The sequence below is a fragment of the Pararge aegeria genome, chromosome 11 (assembly GCF_905163445.1).
Source record: "Pararge aegeria chromosome 11, ilParAegt1.1, whole genome shotgun sequence".
Classification (NCBI taxonomy): Eukaryota; Metazoa; Arthropoda; class Insecta; order Lepidoptera; family Nymphalidae; genus Pararge; species Pararge aegeria.
This window is the reverse complement of record NC_053190.1, coordinates 7,197,427-7,220,411: the sequence shown is the minus strand read 5'-3', so window position 1 is coordinate 7,220,411 and position 22,985 is coordinate 7,197,427. Positions and strand designations below refer to the sequence as shown.

The 22,985-nt window shown below is 36.7% G+C and overlaps 2 protein-coding genes across 3 annotated transcripts in view; one reads left to right on the top strand and one right to left on the bottom strand.

The window, feature by feature from the left end:
- LOC120627745 (hemicentin-2) overlaps positions 1 to 2,343 on the bottom strand; it is a 38,028-nt gene extending 35,685 nt beyond the window's left edge. The window contains exon 1 of the mRNA XM_039895772.1: positions 1,957 to 2,343. Within this exon, the coding sequence (XP_039751706.1) occupies positions 1,957 to 2,008 (52 nt within the window). The 5' untranslated portion in view covers positions 2,009 to 2,343. The remainder of the gene's footprint in view (positions 1 to 1,956) is intronic.
- On the top strand, positions 1,874 to 22,305 carry LOC120627747 (para-nitrobenzyl esterase-like). 2 transcript variants are annotated; one of them, XM_039895773.1, is made up of 6 exons: positions 1,874 to 1,914; positions 2,244 to 2,429; positions 17,692 to 17,795; positions 18,768 to 18,906; positions 19,944 to 21,238; positions 22,068 to 22,305. In XM_039895773.1, exons 4-6 carry the CDS (start codon positions 18,781 to 18,783, stop codon positions 22,282 to 22,284), a joined length of 1,638 nt encoding a protein of 545 aa, XP_039751707.1. In that variant the 5' UTR covers positions 1,874 to 1,914; positions 2,244 to 2,429; positions 17,692 to 17,795; positions 18,768 to 18,780; the 3' UTR covers positions 22,285 to 22,305. The 2 variants fall into 2 exon arrangements, with proteins under 2 accessions (XP_039751707.1, XP_039751708.1); XM_039895774.1 differs by lacking the exon at positions 1,874 to 1,914 and adding an exon at positions 1,943 to 1,996.
- Positions 22,306 to 22,985: the final 680 nt, after the last annotated feature.

Sequence of the window (22,985 nt, the reverse complement as noted above, 5' to 3'; positions counted from 1 at the left end):
TGCTAAAGTTCTTCATGTTGTAGTTCACGGTACGTTTTGGTTACCATCAGATGGAATTGCAGTAGAACTTTCATCAATTTATCATCGAATTAAAAGATCCACTATTTTAACGTTGTAAAGGCAAGCTGTCGCTACCTCCGCGGCTCCCAGAGGTTCGCCGTTCGGTGATTTGAGTACGTAGCGATACTCCTAGCATAGCTCTCTCCATCGCCCGCTGAGTGACTCTGAGCCTTCTTATAAGGCCCATAGTTAGCTGCCATGTCTCAGTTCCGTAAGTCATCACTGGCAACACGCACTGTTCGCACTGCACTTTAGTCTTCAGGCACTGAGGGATTTTGGACGAGAAGATGTCACGAAGTTTCCCGAACGGTGCCCATCCGTGTTGGATTCGGCGGTTCACCTCTTTCTCGAAATTGGACCTACCTAACTAACTAACCGGATTGTGTGTCCTGATGGTAAGTGTAAAACCATCGCCTATGAACAGAGCAACACTTCCAGGTCATGCAATGAACATATCCTGCAAAGTGTTTCCCTGTGTCCATCAACCTGGGTAGGTGTTAAGCCTCATGTACTCGTGATTACACCGGCGACCACGCCCTCCAGACCGGAACACAGCATTGCGAAAGTGTTGTTTAGCGGCAAAAATAAGCAGCGCTACTACTGCTAAAACTTATTTCTTAGATATCCCAACCTAACAACCTTTTTTTTTTGCACTGCGACATACATTGACGCATCCCTAACGGAGAAGAGTAAGAAATAATCTAACCTGTTTCCGGAAAGGTATGTGGGACTCGCTGACACGAGACCAGAATACCCACTAAAACCCAGCGGAACCGTCTACGCCATACCGAGACACCACAGGATCGCTTTCGCATGCTACTGTGGCCCAACCTTTGCTTGCATAGCTCCTTTTACAAATGCAAGGCAATTACGAAACTTAGTTTTAGCAAAATGACATAAAGTTGCCTTTTTCATTAGCACGGCAATGTGTTCTTGGTGAAACAAATCTTATACTTTCCCAAAAGAAAGTAGGTAGGTAGTACCTATATATGTATATCGTAATATAGTACAGGGCATGCAGTTTTAGTTATGAAGGTAAAGTGTAAACCAAGATTTTTCCTAAAATTACAGAATACAAGACTTATTCTGTGGTCACACTGTGATCAGTGTGTATTTTAAGCCATTATTCTCAGTTAACGTAGATTAAAGTAGCAAATTCTAGTTCTTAGGTATTTAAGCTTTATGTTGATAAGAGATTATCGGTAGGTACTTATGAAGATTTAAGAGGAAAAAAAAGTTTTTACACGATTTTTACGATCGACTCAGGTAACTAAAAATGATGAAAAGATCGAAGGGACAAAAGAACATTGTACCTACCGATTCTCTCAATATAGGTACCTACCTACCTACTACAGGATGTTTAGTTGTGAATGCATATTGTTAAATCTCTATGATATTTATACGATAGTAAGAAGATAAGAAAACCAACACTAGGGAAACCAACCCTTGGGTGCTTTTTTCCAAGAATCTTAGAAAAAAGCCAAGCACCCAATTATTCCATATTTTGTACCTACCGACTAGATATTTAATATCTCATGTTTAATTCAAGTTATGCAGGATAGTTTTATACTAATCATGTTTAATGTTAACTTTTTTCTACTTAATCATCTATTTATGTTAAGTATCGCAAATATACCTATTGAACCATATTATATTATTCATAAAAAAAATTGCACTTTTTTTGTTGCTGACATAGGGATCCTTTTTCCCTCTAAAAAAAATAACTCTACTTGCATACAACAGCTAGAATGGCGTGCACACATCTACGAAAAATACAACACACAAACACGTTTTCACAACCAGTTGTTGATCGGGCGGCTGTGGTGCGGCGTGCGGAGCGCCGTGAGTCAGAAAGTAAGTAGGCAACTTAGTTCGCCAAGTAGTAAGTTCGCTTACCTGTACAAATCAGCAGCCAAGTAACTGGTGAAAGCAACCGGTGGGTCCCCATGTTGGCGCTGTTGGAACTTTCTAATCAATTTTCAGTACGGTTCAACTTATCCTCAAAGACATCTTGCGACACAACTTAACAAATATTTCACTTCGACTTAACAAACTCACTTCACTCACATAAGGAATGTCTCAGTTTTGACTGTTACCACAATCAAAATAGCGTAGCAACGGCCACCATCACGACAACGTTAGCTTGTTGGATAGTTTAGTAACCGTGTTTGTTTCATTTTCAGTACAAAAACAAAACTTTGACGCGAATATCGAATACACAACGCGTATGTAGCTACAGAGCGACGGTTGGCTCAAGGCTGGTTAACAACTGAATTGAATGCAGTCAAGCCACGCCGCGCGCCGTGCGCCTGTCCTACCATTCGCTTGCTTAGTGCGAAAGAGACTGCAACAACTGAGGGAGATGGAATGTAAGTTTCTGTTGTCTTGTCTGGAAAAGTGGTAGCAATACACATAGCCATACCTCATAACTTCACTGCTCTCCATGAAATACTTGAATTAGACCTTTTGAAGTTGCACATCCATTTGATATATTGAGGTTCTTACGTTTTGTGAAGCCTATCATATAATTCAGTTTTGAAATAATTATGGATCATATTGAATCAAAACTAAAGTTTATAGGGACAAAAATGAAACGATTGGTAGTACTTAGATATACCTTAGTTTTGTTGAGTTGATTTCTAACTTCAGTGGGTCGTTTTAAATCTTAGAAGGTCCAAAAAACGCTTCGTTTGTTTGTTTTTTTCTCGACTGTACCTGGCGTTTTCAAATTGCAGTCGAGCCATAAGGCGGAAAATCCAAGTAGGTCTAAGGAGTGATATGTTAAAAAAGATTTTGGCAATTCCCGAAACCATGTACCTATAACCTATAAATAATTTTCCATGATCACATTTATTGCCCCTTAAAACCATGTAAGATACTTTGTCAATCAAAGGAAAGCGGATTTAAACAGAAGAATCTAAGAAATCAGTTATTTCGTGGTTAAAGTAATTGATCGATCGATTTAGCTTCATTTCATCGGGATTCAGGTTGATATCCTCTCTGGAAATAACATCTCTGGAATAACGTTAGAGAACTTCCGCACTCATCTATATATTTAATAGGCACCTTTTTCCAAGTGAACAAGAGATAGATAGGTACATATTCTTAAATCTTAATTAATTAAATACAACCAACGAATACATATAAATATCTACTAATATTATAAATGTGAATGTAAGTTTGTTTGTTACACTTTCACGCAAAAACTACAGAACCGATCATCATGAAACTTTGGAAACATAATTTTGGAGGTAATAGAAGTTATATAGAATATATACTTTTTATCCCGAAATAAAGCTCAGTTCCTTTGGGAGAGGTGATAAAAAGTTTGACAATAGACAGTTCTTTTCAGCTATTGTTTATGCGAATAGATTTTTTTTTTTTGTATCAGAATACACAAATTGAAAATTTCAGTACAACTATACCTAAATTTAATGTCCATGTGTCTCAAAAAACAAAAACAAACGCAGACGAAGTCGCGGGAAACAGCTAGTCATCTATAAAGAGACAAGTGAGCGAATTATTTAATCCCATCGCAATCCCATTCGTAAAGGCCACAATATTAAAGATAATAACAGCCTACAGGCTACAGGATGCATTTTCTTCCGGCAATGATATTATAGGTTACTTTTCCAGAAGAACCGCATACCTGAATGAAACACCTGAATAAAAGATTTGAAAGACAAATGTCTTTCAAATCTTTTATTCAGGTTTCTGTATCGAAGTGGAGCCACTAAGATTTATAGAGAAGAATTTGTTTGAATCTCAGTTACACCCATTCAATAGAAATACTCCTACCTCTTTACTTATTTAATCTACCCATAAGCTAGCGTGTTGCATATTATATTGTATACTTTGGAATGAAACTTTTTCTATTAAAGTTTTTATTTTAATGGTATTTCCAGTACTAATCGATTGAAAGGGATTTTTAACTTTTTTTTTATACTTGAAAGGATAGCGATTGACAACTATCATGCCTGATGGAAAGCAGTGATGCGGTCTTAGTTGGGGCGCGCTTGCCTAGAAAATGCTTATTCACTCTTGCCTTGAAAGCATTCAAGTTGTATGAATCAGAAAACACCAAAGCCGGAAGAGCGTTCCAAACTTTAGCAGTCCGTATCGGAAATGTAGATGAAAAGCGTTTCGTGCGTGTTGCCTGTATGTCAACCACATAAGGATGCCACCGTTCCCGTAACTTTTTGTTTTTCAAGATAATTTCCCCTAACAACTTTGTATTACGAAACTCGAGATTAGTTTTCGGGAAAAAAAGTCATCATGCTAGCCAACATGTTAATCAGTAGTTTAACTGATTTCGACAAATTTTATATTCGGTTGTTAGGCTGTTGGCGACGATACTATTAACTGCAGTTGCTGCAGTAGAAGCAGTATTAAATTGGAGACGTTGCTATAGATTAGGGGCAGGGGTATTTCCTTTAATTGATGGACTGAAATAAAATGAAAATTACTAAAGTCCATTAATTATAGGGAAAAAGATTAGTTCATATACTACCATAGGCAGATAAGGCGGAGACCTGTTAGGTATAAAACCCCTGCTAGAAGATCTCGCTCTTCCCTTACATACCATACATTTTCATTTAAATTTTATAATAAAATACGTTTATTTATATCGTCGTTACATTTAAGCAGCATTAATATTCCGTTGCACGTATTCTAATGGGTTTTGGATAGCAAGTACCAGTATGCATGTAGGAAAACTAAGCAGTCTTTTAGAGGCCCTTTGAAAACCCGTACGCTGGTATGGGAAGTTTCTTACGAAATTACTTTAATATACTCGTAATAATGTATCTACTTATTACTTAGTATGTACATATTCCATAAATTATCTGTTTTTGGTCACACCCACATTAGTTTCTCGCACTTACAAAGCTTATCTGATAGAAAATGCTAAAGCATTAAGCCCGCCTTTTGTGTAATCTATTTATGGTTCGGCAATAAAGTGAAAAAATTGTAAGTGCTCTCGCAGGCGGAGACATGTTTAGCGACGAACAGTTCTTAAATACTTTTGTACAGTATGTCGCAGGCTCAGATACCCTTTTTGAGTTAAACATTAAGTTTAAATAACATTAATTAATATTAAGTATATATAATTAGGTATAAGCAGGTTAAAAATTAGGTTTGCAGGCGGGTTTCTAATTTATTTTATTGAACTCCTGTACCTGCGATCCTTTTAAAATCTTGTGTATTCAAGTAAGTAACTCGGTTAATGCAATTATAAAGTTATGAATAAACTTAGTTTTTTCCTGCAATGCCCAAATTGTGCTAAAACAGTGGCGCGTTGATGTCTTTTTTTGAAGTATTTTATATGGATGTTTGGATAGGTAGATCGAATGCTCAGCCACGTCGGTATTAGAATTTACCGCGAAACGAAATTTACCGAAAAAAGTATCCTACTTTTTTCGGTTTTTGTATGGGGTTACAAAAATTACACAAACCGTGTAATAAATGTCTCCAATAATGTTTGAGATACGCCAGAATGGTCACATCTAAAGGACTGAATGTTGTATTCCGAAAATATATTCATTCCAATAAATTTAATTTAAGTGTCAATTTAAAGGGCAGTTGTGTGCCCAAGGTGTTTCTACATTTACAGTTTCACGGATATAATATACTTTAAAACTGTCAGCTTCATACCATTAGGTACCTACGTAAAATATACGGCACTGACGTTATCGTCTTTTCTAGAATAAAAAAAATAATCTATGGTCAGTATCTTACTTACCACTTCATATCTTCTTACTCTTTTGAAGCTCCAAGCTATATGGGAGGGATAATCTTTTCTCTTAAAGCTTTGACTTTCTAGGAAAAAAAGGTATTTATCTTAGCAAAGATAAGTGATAGCCTTCTGGTTAACACTTCGGCCTTCATTTAGGGGGGGCGGTGTTCGATATATAATCCAAAAATTCCCATTGTATTCTGTGCCCGATAGTAGGTCGGTAATGGATTTATATTAGCTCAAAGTATTACTCTTCGTCTTGTTTTCGCGACTATATAATATGATATGTTTTGCATGTAGGCGGGTTCTATAGGAATATCAATTGCTTGTAAACAAGCACCCCGGGTCACCCGATGCTAAGTGACTGTGGCCGCCAATGAACATCCGCACTATCAGAATGCGTCGCTCTACCACCCGCTCCGCAAGCAGTTCAGACCGTAGTTTCGAGGTAACACACGTTGGATATTATTTCCACTTCTTAGCGAGAAAAAGGTCTTATTTCTATACCAATGCAGGATGCTTGACTCATCTAAGAATAGCAGGCATCTTAAGGATAGGGGCAGTTTCTAAGGCGTTTTGGTTGTTTGCCAATTGAAGAAGTAGAATAAGAAAAGTGGATTTGGTCGCACATTTGCGCATAAAGCAAGCAAGAGCTGTCTTTCAGCATCTTGTTGTCATGGCCTCAAGCGAAGGCCGTCCAGACTCCAGCGAGATTTGTAGTGGTAGAGCCTTTTGTAATAAAGATCGTTTTTATTTTATATTAATAGCGGGCAAACGAGCAACAAGTGCTTCACTTAACTGATGTTAAGTGTTCACCGCCGCCCATAAACATCTGCAGCACCAGAGCCACCGATGCGTTGCCGACTTTTAAGGAATTGGTTTATCCGCCCCTTGAACAACCCTAGAATGTATTTTTGAGGAAACACATCAGATGGGAGATTGTTCCATAATGTTTGTAGTTGTAGTTTGGGGAAGTAGTACCACCATGTATATTCTGCCGCAAAGCAGAATTGTTGCAATGATGTGTTCTGGTGTGAAGAGCGTGGTTGCGCTTTATTACAGACACATGAGGCTAAGCACCTACGTCTCAGGTTGATGAAAACTAGGTGGCACACTTCGGGACGTGTTCCTTGCATGCCCTGCGAAGTGTAGATCTCACTAGTGTAGTTATAGGCGATGCGTTTCCACTTACTATCAGGTGGGCCATCTACTTGGTCCGTCAATTATCACTATTTAAAAAAATGGCGGGCATTTTTTTAAATAGAGAGTAGTAGAGAGTTGTAGAGATTTTCACCAACGCATCCTGGCGCTCGTTACTAGTCTCCGCGACTCTCTTAATGTCGTCGTTCACCTATTGGGAGTTTTACATATACTCCGTTTAGCAGTGCGTGGTTATCACTACATCATCTTGAACCCCAAAGTCCATTGGTCCTTAACCCACCGATTGCCATTTTAGCTTTGCAATTCCTGATATGAGTAACATAGAGTATTCTTCGGATATTTCCATCGCCCGTTGAATGACTCGAATATTTTACTATCAAGGCTATAATAATGATCAGTGACCAAGTTTCGAATCCGTAAGTAATCACACAAGAATCACTTTTTCAGTTGTTGAGTTTCCAGTTGTAACAACACAAACGCAATTTAAAATAATAGCGGAGTATGGACTCACTAACGAGGTGCCACCATTCGCAATAATTTCAAAAAATATATTTTTACTCAAATCGCCTTCAACGTGGTTCCTCAAGAGGCTCTGTAATCGCGTGGCGAATATCAAATAGGTACAATCACATTCCTCGCCCACGTATTGGCTCCACGCGTTTTTGTAGGCATCTTAAACGCTATGGCATTTATATGATTACCATACCCGCGCACATGATAACGTGTTCAGATTATATTTATTAACTAAGCCGTTACCGCTTCTGTTCTGTCCCGCGGTGTAAAATAGTCTAGAACACTCGGCTCTTTATAAGCCCTCACGGGATCGATTAGGATACTGCCGCGATAAACAGTAACAGTGGAAGGGCTTACAACCGTAAAACACGGTTTAAGTCATAAGTAGAACAAACTTTTCATAAATTATTAATTAATATCGTCTTTGCCTGAAAAAAAGACATTATTATTATTATTATAAAGCAACATCAAAATCGACCCAGTAGTCTTCCAGAATAAAAGTTAATACCTATCTATTAAACAAACACATACAAACTTTAAAGTATATAACCGTCTCCGTTAATTCTTGGGTAGAAATATGCATAGTTTTTAACACTATGTAGCTCTACAACGGATGTCGCGCCTAACTGCAGACACGTTTAAATTATTTATAATCTGGCATTGTATACTCGTACGGAGTAGCCATGCCCGCGCAATGAGGGCCGACAACTCTAAACTCTGTCTACCTCGCAAGGAGCTTTTGTTTGCCAATGCTTGCAGTTGGCTTGTAGTGTTTACCCAAAGAAGATACAAGCACTAATAACAACTACTATTAGAGCATTAAGAGTTTCGAAATTCATCACTCACAACACATCATCACGGAAAAAACGGATGATTCCGTTGTCTGTAGGAAGTCTGTATGTCCGTCCTTTTGTCCGTGTGTAGCTCAAAAACAGCTTGAGAGTTTAACTTGTAGTTGTAGTTTGGCGCAACTGTGAGCGCTGTGGTTTTAAGTGTAAGGTCCCGGGTTCCCAATTTAGGAAAATTAGGAATTTATAATTAGGTACTGAATTTGCTCTGGTTTCATCTGATGGGAGGCTTCGGCCGTGGCTAGTTGCCAAACTACCAACAAAGACTTGCCGATAGATATCGTATAGATACCGTTTAGGAGTAGATATGGGTGTATACCTGATAGATAGATATTTCTGCCATACCCCTATTAGATTAGTCCGTTAGTATCTTAGGCTGCATCATCACTTCCCATCAAGAGAAATTGCCGTCACGAGCTAACTTGAAATTGAACAAAATGTTGGTTTAATCACGCAGCAACCGAGTAACAGACAGTGTAGTTTGTCAAAGAGCTTTTTGACCGGTTCAACAACTAATATGCTTTTAGGCACAATCTCCTAGCTTTTCTCGCTCGTCTTATGCTATGGTTGAATATTAATAGTAAATGCTTTGGAATATGCCATATGTATTATCCGATATATGATATACCGAGTTCCGTTAAAGAACAAAAAAGTGTTTTACATTAATTAATTAAAGTTGTTTAAGCATGTGGTATCTATAGCTCATCAGTACCCAAGAAACTGTAAAAGAGTTTAATAAAATAAAGAGCAGGGAAAACTCAGAATCATCATATCATCCGATAGACGTCCACTGCTGGACATACGAGTAGGTTACGATTTTATGCCGTCGAGTCCAGCGGCAGCCTGCGACGCGCTTTATGTCTTTTATCCACCTCGTTGGAGGTGGACCAGCGCTAAACTTCACAGTGCGGGGTCGCCATTCCAGCACCATGGGACCCCAACGACTATCCGTTCTCCGAGCTATTTGCCCCGCCCATAGCCATTTCAGCTTCGCGACTCGTTAACCTATGTCGGCAACTCTGGTTCTTCTATGGATCTCCTCATTTCTGCATTGTCCTACATAATAATAGATTTTTTTAGATTAAGTTGTAATCAGAATTTTCCCAATAGTCACTACACAACATTGCAAGTTTCTAATTACAAATTGTATATAGATGACATACTTTATCCTTACCCCACTCAAAATTCTCTTAACATATTGGATATTTATCTTTTTCTATGATCTTCCATCATGTTACAAAGTCATCGGGTGAGATTGCCATCATGTAGGTAGGTGTCTACTTAATATCCCATAGCCGAATGACACAAACCTCGTTTCTCATAGAAGAGAGGGGTAGGTATAGAACTAATACCCACTATCTGCATAATCGCCTTACTAGGTGGTATTTCATAACGTCAAATTGTCATTGCAAATATTGAAAAACATAGGATTAAAACTTTCATTACAGCTTGAAAAATACCTTGAGAGTATGCTCAAAAGATCTCAGCCTAAAATACAAACATTAGCCTCCAGTATCGCCTAGTGAAGCGGTGATTCAGACCGAATTCCCGGCACGCACTGCTGACTTTTCAGAGTTATGTGCGTTTTTAATTTAAATAACACTTGCTTCAAACGGTGAAGGAAAACATCGTGGGGATACCTCATACCTGAATGCCAGAGTTCACTTGGCCAGCTTGGTAGATCTAAACCCTTCTCATTGTGAGAGGAGACTCTCACATGTAATGGACGTTGATGTTGATGATGATGATCGCCTTAATTATAGCCACAGATGTACAAAGTACATAACTTAGATGATTACATGAAACAATACACCCCACAACATGAGTTTGTGGGGTGTATTGTTTCATTGTACTGCACCTCCCAAGATCGCAATAAATTTCGGCGCGTAATTTAATTATGAGTATCCCTTTAGTAGGCTAGTGATCTTAATAAAGGCATAATAGTTATCTTTTGTACGAGGGCTGGTGCGCAATTACAGATGATTGCGGGGGATGGATCGTTGCGTCCATCGCCCGGGGCACCATCCCTGTCGGGAATCTAGCCTCCCCCGGCGTGCTCCGTGTCAAATTGGCCAAATTTATGCAACTGCTCTTATATTTTCGAACCCCCACACCATAACGCATCAAATGTCATCATTTTAGGGGTGCTTGTATTTGCATAATTATTATACAGACATGCTGCTTTATTGATTTTAAATATTAAAATGTTTCGAGAGCGTTGTGTCAATGTACTGTTAAACAATATATCTATTAAAACATATCCTGAAACATTTCTTTCAAGATATGCTGTAGACTCTTTAGTAAAACAATAGGTAATAGAGTCTGGTCTGAGGATGAGTTGCGGTACCTATACCTCTACTTTTCTATCTACTTTTGACATGATTTAGTCGGATGAAAAGCGACGAAGCCATCTGTCTGGCATCTGTCTCAGTTGAACAGTAAAAATGCAGAAAAGGCAAAATAAGCTATCCTTCCTTCCGGAGTTATGTGCGTTTTTAATTTAAGCAATTCAAATATCACTTGCTTAAAACGGTGAAGGAAAACCTGCATGCCTGAGAGTTCTCCATAAAGTTCTCAAAGGCGTGTGAAGTGTACTTATCCGCACTTGACCAGCGTGGTGGAGTATGGCCTACACCTTTTCTCATTCTGAGAGGAAACCCAGGCCTTGTAGTGGGCCGATAATGTTATGATGATGATGAAACCAGCCAGGCCCGGTACGGTAGGTACTTAACTAAAAATTCTGTAAAACCCTAGCATGCCCTTTCAGACAGCTATCCTTGTATCATCATGTGAAAGTATTTCTGTTTATTTGTTACTATTTTACAATGATCAGCTTAAACAGTTCACCGATCTTGACGAATTTAGCACAAAAACAACAAATTTATCCTAGAAACGGACATTGAATTTTTATAACAGAAAAGTAACGTAACTAGATACCATTCCCAAAAATAAAAAACAAAATAATAGACTTTTAAATAACCGAAACATGCAAACCAAGTCACGAGCAACAGCTAGACACTAAGTACATAGTATAAAACAAAGTCGCTTCCCTGTCTGTCTGTCCTTATATATCGTTAGATCTTTAAAACTACGCAAAGGATTTTGATGCGTTTTTTTAAAAGATAGAGTTATTTAAGAGGAAGGTTAACATATATTATAAATATATTATATAGGAGATAAACACTGATAACTTAAGGTTTCTAATGTGATATCATCGGAAGTATTTATGTATAATGTATATTATTCCTAAAAGTATTCACCAGTCATCTTAGTACAATGTAATCGAACCCAGAACCATGCAATCCGTAGCTAACCATGTCAACCACTAAACTAACAAGGCAGTTCAAATACGTATCGACTATTTATTTACATAACTCGAATAACCTACCTATCCGTCAGAAGCACATCCGCATATCAGGTGGTCAAGATGTGTATAGTTTACAATAAACTTTCACTATAGCGATACTGGAACTTGTAAAAGTAAGCAGAGTTAGCCATCAAGCAAATCGAATTAGAATGTTAGTTTATATTTATAATTCTACTAGCGACCCGACCCGGCTTCGCACGGGTGCAATGTATGTACCTACCTACTTTAGATTTGTGGAACACGCATGTCAGGCCAGCCAACCGCCCTGTCCCCGCTTAATAAATCTCTGATATTCTCTAAATTATTAATTTTAATGATATTATGCTGCAAAGTACAATTTTAATCCATGTACAATGATAATACACATAAATACTTAAAACACACAGATAAACACTGACAAAACATTGATGTTCATCACACAAACATTTTCCGGTTGTGTCAATCGAACCCACGGCCTTGGGCTCAGAATGCAGGGCCGCTGCCTACTACGCAAGTCGGCCGTCAAAAAATTATGGTTTTGACATTTAAATTAAACCCGTAACCAAAAATCGGTTTCTAAAAAGCTTGTAGGACGTCTATGTCGGTAGGATATGCTCCCACCAGGGTCGATCCTGAATTGTTAAGTATAAGTTTATGTTGTATCAAGGAATTTCAATTAGTAAATGAACGTTGCCCGCCCTCGAGCACGTTGAGCCGTCGACCACCGGTGATAAGCAACTCTTATGTTCTAAGTACTACGTTCGCATTCTAAGAGAGAGAGAGAACAGCAGTGGGACTAGGACCAATTTTCAGTGAAGGTACTCCGGCTTGTCGAGTGACCGGACTGAGGCCAGTTTTCAGTGGCAATAGTCCGATTAGTCGGTTTCAAATCGCTATTAAAACGTCCGGATTACGGCATCTAAAAAGTAAATCCTGACAATTATTAACAACTGAACAACTGCTACCAGGCTAACTAAAATACCTAGCCTACCTACCCTCCAATGCACCCTATACCCATTCTCACCCTCTTTCATCTGTTTTGAACAGATATTACAATTGCAAAAATTGCGACAAAATCTATAATATAATATGGAGTTGATAGATAAGAGAAACATAAACAGGAAATCAATGAGGCAAAATCCATTTCCAACAGCTCCCACAGACCGTAGAATGACACTTTACTTTCCCCAACTTAACCATCAGAGGAGCACAACATATGAATTGCCTGTGGCGGCGCGGAAAAAGCAATGAAAGCATTTTCACATGAGCAGTTTTCATTTCACAGGGCCCCCTTTGTTCCCTAAGGAATTCCAAATAGTATCTGTAGTTTGCAAGACCCTAATAATGCCGCGGGGAAGACGGACCCTCCGCTGTTTCCCCTTCAATCAAAATTGTTTTTTTAGACGAACTTCTATAGAAATATATCACAGATTAAAGGAAAATACAGACGGAGCCCTCGTGAATAAACATGATCACAAATATGTGTATATTGTGTATTTAATCTGAAGATAGATGATATAACGATAAATTTAGGTAAAACGATTTGTCAGCGGGGGCGGGGATACCTACTTTGAATACCTTCTCCATCACTTCATCATAGATTAAAGCCTTTTTTACCTTTCGTTACCGAAAATTAGATATTCGAATACCTATTGTTTTACGGCAATTTATTTATATATATATATATATATATATATGTATTCCGAGTCCACAGCTGTCTCTCCCGATTTCATTTTATTTTATCTTACAAAGAGCTAACTGTCTACTTGATCCCATTTATGGAAATTCGAAGTTAGATGCCAGAACTCCGACGGACAACAGCTAACAACATGCAATTAATGTGCATGTTTTAATGTTAGTTTGTTAACAGCTAAGTTTAGAACATTAAGTTGGTACCTATCTACCTAATACCTGTACATAAACCGATAAATGCCTAGATTGCGACGCACATCATAATTGAATTTTCATCGCCCTGTGTGTTTGTTTGCCGTTTCTCTCGTAGTATCCTTAAAACATATATATTTGGGTATATATGTTTTAGAAATAAAACATAGATAGTTGGGTTCGACAAATTTGTTGTAGTATTTCATGAATAAAACCTATGATCCCATCATTTCTTAGCTCTTCTAATCTAACCAACCAACAACTGACATCTACTCTACGTATCAGTCGAAATGTTGAAACGTGCCGTCTATCTTTACACTTAAGTCTATGAACTTTAACTACCCACTGCGGAAATTTAAACTGTAATAAAATATGGTAAAACATTTCAAAGAAAAACACTTAAGCTTATTGCGGGAGGGAATAAAATACCTATAACTGCCAAGCGAAACCTTGTTATGCATTTTTGTAAAGAATTCGTTTTGTTATAGGTCGCAAGTACCTACCTACTTCGTACTTGACATGTGAAGCTCTTGTGATACAGGTACAAAAATAATAATAATAAGTTTATTTCAATTAACAGTTACACAGTAAATTTAAAATAGTACAAAATAAGGCCATTCAAAAAAATATTAATATTTTAAATAATAAAAAATAGTTTACGAAAGTGATACTTGACGAGGATACTGAATACCGTCTTAAAAAATAAATATGTTTAAATATTTATTAATAACTAGATGTGCCTTGCGGCTTCGCCCGCATTAATTACGGGACGCAGCGTACTAAATGAAACGTTTTTTCAATCGTACGTACTGATACAAATCTATGATATACAGACAGAAGAGCGGGCGAATCAATATACCCACTTGTTCTAGCTCTTAGAGCTTTAATCACCCACTATTTAACACTTTCAATCAAGTAAACGCTAATAAACAGCCCACGAACCTATTCATGTTTTGCCTTATTAAAATATATTTTTTATTAATTTATTAATTCCCTATAACAAAAGGCTGCAGCGGAAACTCTAAAGAGGAAAAAAAAACCCCCGATTTTGAAACACTGGTGCTATGCTCCTATTGGTCTTTGTGTGATGATATCAAATCGGACCAGTAGTTCCTGAGATCGGCACGTTCAAGTAACGAACAAAAAACTCTTTAGCTTTATATATTAGTATGAGATTTCTCTAATAGTTTTGATATCGGTTATAACCGCATTGTAACATAATAATTTGAAGAATCTAACGCTTGTAAATTACAATATACTGGTAGATATCTATCTATTAAGTAACTATAGAGATAACAATAACATAAAAAAATATTAGTGCTGCGTACAGCGACCTAGATGCCACGGTTAGAAGCTTCCTGTTAAATTGGTGTTGAAAGTGAAATGAACAGCAGCATCATTCAAATCATAAGGTGTGCCCACTTTGTACCTTCAGGGAAAAAGCATAAAATACTTAGAAGAGAATGTTTTTTACGGGAACGAAAAATAACGTTAGTGTACTTATGTACACGCGGTAGAAGTTATACTTTGGCGTAACAAGATAAAAATCTTTTAAAAATTTTTACCTTTCGCCTTATTCTACGTTTGTAGAAGAAACGACACTAACAATAGAAAAAAAGATATTGCATACATTGAAAGTTTATTATAACGCACTATTTAGTTAAATAAACTTTTTATTTAAATTACACAAAAAATATCTACATAATCAAAGAAATGGACATAATAAACATAATTAAATTTGGAACACTAATAGGCAGTTAATTATCGGAAAACCAAGTTTCACTCAACATCTCAATTTGAGATTTTTGTACAATTGAATCAATTATATCACAAGTTATAATTATTATTAAGCTCATACTGCTTTCCTTCTGAGGCACAGAAGTATCGGCCGTCCATCAACAACCAGGGCAGCAGGGAAGAACTAGATACAGTTTACTCAATAGAAGAAGATGTTGAGCTATTGGAGAGGCCTTAGTCTAGTAGCGGACTGAAATAGGCTAACGATGATGATGACTTTGAAGAAACCAGTTCATACACGAATGCTGAGTCGCGGTTACTATATACAAGAGCATCGCCAACTCACGCCAATAGGTCCATCGAGAAATGTACAACTTTCAGTGGGAACAAACCCCATATAATCCCAAACTGAGTGTGTAGGCATTTTCCATACCACCTACCAATAAAATTGAATAATAAGTAATACAGAAATACATAGACATTATTTGAAGGAATATTATTACGTAATTTAACAGAGTATGGCAATTAAGTAAAAACTTTACATTGAAGTCATTATTTATCAGTATTTATTCTACTTATTCTTTATTAATATATCATTTAAAACTTCTAATCACTCTTGATTATCGTTGACTCAATGTATCGTTAATTCAGTACCTAGTTAATGAGATAACATTATGGAGAAAACGCCTTTTGAGAACATTATGAAGAACTGGCATGCAGGTTTCCTACGACTTTATCGTTTACCGTTAAAGCAAGTGATATTGATCGCTTAAATTAGGAATGCACAAAACACCCTAAAGTTAAAGGTGATCGAACACGGTTTCCCCGAAAAGGAGACGAAAGCCCTAAACTTTGGGTTATCACTGTTATATCCCTAAATTTAAGAATTCCGGCTTATTACGTAATCGACGGTACGTTTACACAACGATAAATCGAAAACTGTGTAAATAGGTATCTAGAAATCTAGGGACAATAGGTAATCAGTGTTGAAAGTTTAAAAAAAGAGAAAGTTCGTTTCTTCGCGCAATTAATTAGCAAGGAAGTACGGACAAATTGAGCAACGTTGACGCGATCCGTCAATAATGGTGAGACTTTAGGGGCTCGGCGCGGCGGTGACGACTTCGATTTTTGATCGGCAGGTTGTTACAGCACCATTCGTTTGGATACAATCCATAAATATTCGAGAAATTGAAAAAAAAAAAAAACGACTTTAGAACCTCCTCCTTTTATTAAGTCGGTTATAATTATTATAATTCCAAATAGGTAAAGTATATCTATATATTACTTTTTGTGTAAAACTATCCAGAATAAAAAAATGGAACTCTTAACTAATTGTATTATAACTTGTTACCACATTATCGCGTGTATGGGTGTGAATCATTGTTATAATAATATTATTTATAACCATCAGCTATCAATGGTTTCGTAGTCGTACCCGAACGGCGCCAACGGAACCCTATCCTCCACTGTCATAAAAAGCCAAAATATCAAATTAATCATAAAATAATTTTAGAACCATTGCATTTGCACACCAGCAATTAAGGTTATAGTGCTGTTGTCGTCGTCACTCGCCATTTTAATTTTAAATTAAATAAATAATGAATGTGCCGGCAGATCAGAATATAGTTGACACCACCCCTCTTCTTCCCGCGGGTTTTGTACGAGGCGACTAAGGGAATAGAATGGGCAGCGGCGTCCTCCGTGCTACTACTACCATCTACTGTGCCGAGCATGGAGATTCAAATCCTCCCGTTGAGAGAGGCCTTTAGTCCTGCAGTGGACTGTTATAGGCTCCCGATGATCATATAATTCATTTGAATAACACCACAATATAACGTCTCTGACATAAATTTTTGTGGCATCAAAGCACACGAGTGAGAGGGACGCTATCATTCATCGTAGCGAGGTAGGAAATATTGGAATTAAAAAAAATCTGCGGATTCAGGATTCTTGATTAATAATATCCCCAGCTAGGACGTAGTTAAATAAATGATGTAGGTAATTTGCAAGGGCATAGTGGTGTGAAAAAAATTGAGAGAAGAGAGACGATTATGAACCCGATTACAGCGCGTCTTGGTAGCCGTAAACAAACTGTAATGACTTATTGAACCAATATTTGGAAGTGAACGAACGTATGTACATTGTGGTAAAAAAACCACACTCAAATCGTACCTACAATCAGTTTGAGCGCTACCACATTATTATATTCTCTCCACTTATTCTGTCTGTTTATATTATTAATAATTTAAATAGACAGACAAAGTGGTCTAAAAACCCTGGTTTTCATCAGGGGGTTTTCAAAATGGTAATGTAAGTACATACCTAGTAGATAAGAAACGTTTACAGACGCCATAGCAATTAATCCAGTCGGTTCATAATAATATCAGATAACAATTTATCTTTTTCAGATAAAACTTCTCAGCTATGAAGCCAACTGTCAGCATTCTCTGTGCACTAATCATTCTACGCAGAGTATTTTACGTCTATCCTATTAAAATACTTTTTCGCACATGTAAGTAAAGAGGTGACTATAAAGGTGAAGGTACAAAAATAAATATATGAATGTGCTATATGAAAATATATTTTCTTTTGTTTTATAGAAAAAATTTTTCGCTTTATCTTCGAAGTTTGAGAAGCAAAGTTTAGTAACATTTTAGATGCCTAAGAGTTTGTTTGTATTTGTTTGTCCGTGCTTCACTCCCTACCCTTCAAGTTTTCATGATTGTTCAGAAAGTGGATTTAAAATGAAAACACAATTTACAAGGCTGTCGTTAATTTTTTGTTACTATTAACAAGAAACTAAAATTTTCACCAGCTTTAAGAATTCAAAGAGTTCATAGGATGCGGTGATAGCCCAGTGGATAAGACTTCGGCTTCAATTTCGGGGGTCAATTTCGCACGCACCTCTAAGTTTTCTAAGTTATATGCGTTTTAAGCTATTAAAACATCGCTTGCTTCAACGGTGAACGAAAACATCGTAAGTAAACCTGTATACCGGAAAGTTCTCCATGATGTTTTCAAAGGTTAGTGAATTCCACCAATCCGCACTGGGCTAGCGTGGTGGACTACGGCCTTAACCCCTTCTCATTATGGGAGGTGATCCGTGCCCTGTAGTGTGCCGGTAATGGGTTGATATGATGTAGAATTCAAACCCAAATGTGTCTCAAACGTCTCTCAAACTGTCCCCTTTAGTTTTTGGCCACGACTTCGAATGCGTGGATATTTTTCCCGGGATATAGCGTTGATTTTACATTTTTCGAATACACTCTACTACTGTGCCAAATTCTATCAATAATGGTACAGTAAAAAATACACTTTCGCATCTATAATAGTAGGTTTGCAATTTAATAAAAACTTATCTAACCGTTTTACATGAGTATGTCAACCAAAGTCAAAGTACAAGGTTATCAAACGGTTTGGCAAACCACCAATTTCCGGAGTTCCCATGTTCATTTTGTACATTACACTTTAACCCTTGTTACAGAACTAAGCAAAAGATGATTACAGCAGAAAGTAAACAGGGCATTTTGAGAGGCGTTATTGAACATAGCAACAATGTCAAATACGTTGCTTTTAAAGGAATACCTTACGCGAAACCCCCGCTTGGTATATTAAGATTCAAGGTGAGCGTGCAAATTATAATAGAGCGAAAAGTTCTTCGTTTATCAAACAATTAAAATTGTAACACTTGCAAAGTTATTCTTAGGACAACTTATTTCAAAAAAAAATTCGCTTCTCAGATGGTTAGTTTATTGTGATAATTTATCCTCAGTATATTTATTTCGCTTTGCCTATAATAAGTACGGCATGTTAGAAACGGCTTTTTATGCAATGTAACTTGAGCTTCAAACAGAATTTTTTTACGATATATTAATTTTAATAACAATATAGACAATTTTTTAAATTTAAGAGGACAGTTATCCATATAAAAGTATTTCCCTATTTCTGGATAATAATGGTAAGAGCAACCACATGTCGCTGTCGTTTATTTTCTTGTAAGCAACTTTAGAAAATCTTTCTCTCTAAAAAGACAAAAATTTAGTCTTTTAAGCACCTTGTTCGGAGGGCTAAAAGACAAATTTCAAAATTGTAACATGAAATAAAATAAGAACCTAGACATCTTAAAATAAACATGTCATAAATAATTGAGTCGACTGTTTTTAATGAAAAAAAGGGGAATACGAAGAGTCGACCTCGTCAATTTTTTTTAGAGAATATCGGTCTGACCTGCAGCTATCCCTGTCGGACTCTACGGGGAGGAGACATAAAGAGTTTAAGCTCAGCACAACGGCATTAGTTTTTCCAAATTTGTCTCAGTTTCAGCCATCGTCTTAATTCCAACCCTAACGTAGTGGGTGTGGATATAAATAGTAATTTCCCTCGCTCCTTCTTGCACTGGTAGAAGCTGGTGGGTACACGGGTCGCCTAACATATTTTTAGTACCACACTAATTATTATATTTTTATTTATTGTTATTCCTCAGCTGTTATAGTGTGTACCTACCAAATTATTAAAATTATGACTTTAGAATAGTTAGTATGTGGAAAGACTACTTACTTTTTCTCCATTTTTTGAAGCTCGTAGGATAGAACGTTTTCAGAATAGGTACTAAATTCGATGGTTAATTTATAATAGATACTTACTTCTGCACATATTCCAGGCTCCCGAACCACCAGAATCCTGGCAAGGCATAAGGGACGCATCGAAACATGGACCGGTATGCCCCCAATATAACGAACGACTACAGCGTTTTGAAACGGGCGACGAAGATTGTCTGTACCTCAATGTTTATACTAAAACACTTTCACCATCACGTCCTTTGCCCGTCATGGTATGGATTCATGGTGGTGCTTTCTATACTGGCTCTGGAAATTCGGATTATTACGGACCAGAATTTTTCATGAGACACGAAATGATTCTCGTGACATTTAATTACAGATTAGAAGTCCTAGGTTTCCTGTGTCTCGATAATGAAGAGGTACCTGGAAATGCAGGTTTAAAAGACCAAGTCGCTGCGTTAAAATGGATAAAGAATAACATAGCCGCATTTGGGGGAGACCCTGAAAATATTACAATTTTCGGCTGCAGTGCTGGGGCTGCATCTACGTCTTATCATTTAATATCAAAAATGAGTCAGGGTTTATTTAATAAGGCCATATGCCAGAGTGGTGTTTGTCTTAACGAGTGGTCATACAGTCTAAACGGCATAGACCGGGCATTTCAATTAGGAAAGATGTTGGGTAACGACACAAAAGATCGCAATGAATTGCTACAATTTTTAAGAACTGTACCAGTACAATCTTTAGTTAATATAAAATTACCTGCGCAAGATCATGGTATTAAAGATATAGTAGACAGTATTATATTTGCTCCTGTGATTGAAAATTCAAATTTAGGAGTTCAAAACTTTATAACCGACGAGCCACCGGTGTTGGTAAAACAAGGGCGCATTTCTAAAGTACCCATTATTTTAGGGTATACATCGGCCGAAGGAATAGAGATTGGAAGAAGTTTTCCAGGAACATTAAATTTTCTATTAAAACCAGGTGTCGTAGTCCCAAGAGAACTAAAATTTAAATTAAATAAAGAGAAACTGGAAGACGCAGATCGGAAGATTCGCGAATTCTACTTTAAGGGCATAGATTTAAATAAAAATATGCTTCAAGAAGTGATTGCTCTTGAAACGGACAGATTATTTGCTTACAATATTCTTAGATTTGGGCGTTATCACGATCATTACACAGGTATGCCCGTCTTTATATACAAATTTAGTGCCGAAACAGAAAGAAACTATACGAAGAAAGTATACAAAATGGATTCAATATCCGGTGTTTGTCACGCGGATGATTTGCCCTACTTTTTTAACGTAACCTGTTTAGATATTCCGCTGACAGAAGAATCGAAGGATATAATAGAACAAGTAGTCCAGTTATGGTTTCAGTTTGCTGCCACTGGGTAAGTGCCAAAAACTATTATTTTAACTTTTCTCCAAAACCAAATAACTGTCTCTAAAATCACGCATATGTGCGTAAATTTCGTAGATGTCCATACAACATTAGATCATCCGTTTCGAACGTTTTTTTTTTTTTTCCTAATTCATTATGTTGTCGTAATCAACAAGACAAAAATAGGGTGATCTTCAGAAATAAAGCATGGTTGTCCAATTCTAATTTAGTGGAGATCATTACCTTCTTTACGAAAAACGCAATAACTCTGTTTTCATAAATATCCCAAGTCAGCAAAACGAGTTCTACATTGTTGTCTCAAGCAGTTTATTCGTAACTATCTCGATTGATTTTTTTACTAAGGTAATATAATAATAACTACAAAATTCAGGGCTTAGAACAGAGCTTATTAACTGATCAAGATCGACATTATTTTAGTTATAGGTTAGTCATACCTACCATTATTTAATATGAGAAATTGAACCTAGTTATTGCAACTATCGTTTAGATTGAAGGCGATTGATCTTTAAATCAAAGCAATGACAAATCTTTAAGCACTAAAATAATACCAATCATTGGTTAACAGGTTCAGTATTTTTTTATTAAGTATATCATTACGTAACAATATACTAAATTCAACAGATGATCTAAACAAGGAGTATGCATTTCGATAATATTTTTTATAGATTCTAGTTGAAACCATTTAATTTAAATAAAGACAAAAGATCTTCATCGATACAGTATGCAACTGCTCAAAGGACAGCAAGTCATGCGCAATGACAACAACTAACAGTAAACACTTTGTTAGTACATTCCACTGTTAATTCTAAATTTTCCAGGAATCCAACTACGTCACACAAGTCAATAGAATGGAAACCATTTACTAATAAAAAAAGGAACTATCTTAATATCGGTCGAGAGCTGAAGTGTGATGTAAATATTGATGCTGAAAATATAGATTTTTGGGATGGAATTTATGCTGACAATGATCAAATTATCATGGAAGCTGGAGAGGAAATCTTAAACGACACTCTGAAGACGAATACGAATGTATAACTAATTAAATATTTGAATATCCGAACTTTTTTTTTACCAAAATTGACGGGACTTTCAGAGGTAAAAAATCTAAAAAAAATATGTTCATATCTCAGCAGTTTCGAGGCCAATATGCATATTCATTCAATAGGGGACAATAAAAAATAAGGTACATTAGAATTTCGCCTACCTTATGAATATAATAAAACATTTTATATTTACCAAGGTAAACATATCTTTTTTATTGCGGTAAAAAGCCAAATTTTTTTTTTGACTAATAGAAGTCTTCTAGACACTGACAAGTTATCAATAAATACTGTTTTTCGCTCAATAATATACCTAGTAAATAAGTCGTCAGTGGTGCCCAATCTGGCGAACACAAATGTAAAATCTCAATTAGCCTTAAAAGTAGTGTTTTATTCTTCGAACTGTATTCTCTGAAATAGGATAACAGTATATTTAGACTTGTTAATATCTGTACGACACTTTATGTTTCTGGATTCGTTATAATATCTTTCTTATCTCTCACGGAAAGAAATGTAAGTTTACAATGTAACCTACGATTTTTTCTCGAAATTACCGCCGTATAGGTGTCAACTCAACAATGGTGTTTGTACAAATGTACATGTTGTACGTCAGGTCTTGTGCGTGTTAAAGTAAGACATATTTTCCGCCTCGCTAGAACCCAGTACAAGATGAGCTGTAGGGCTATTCTGAATCTC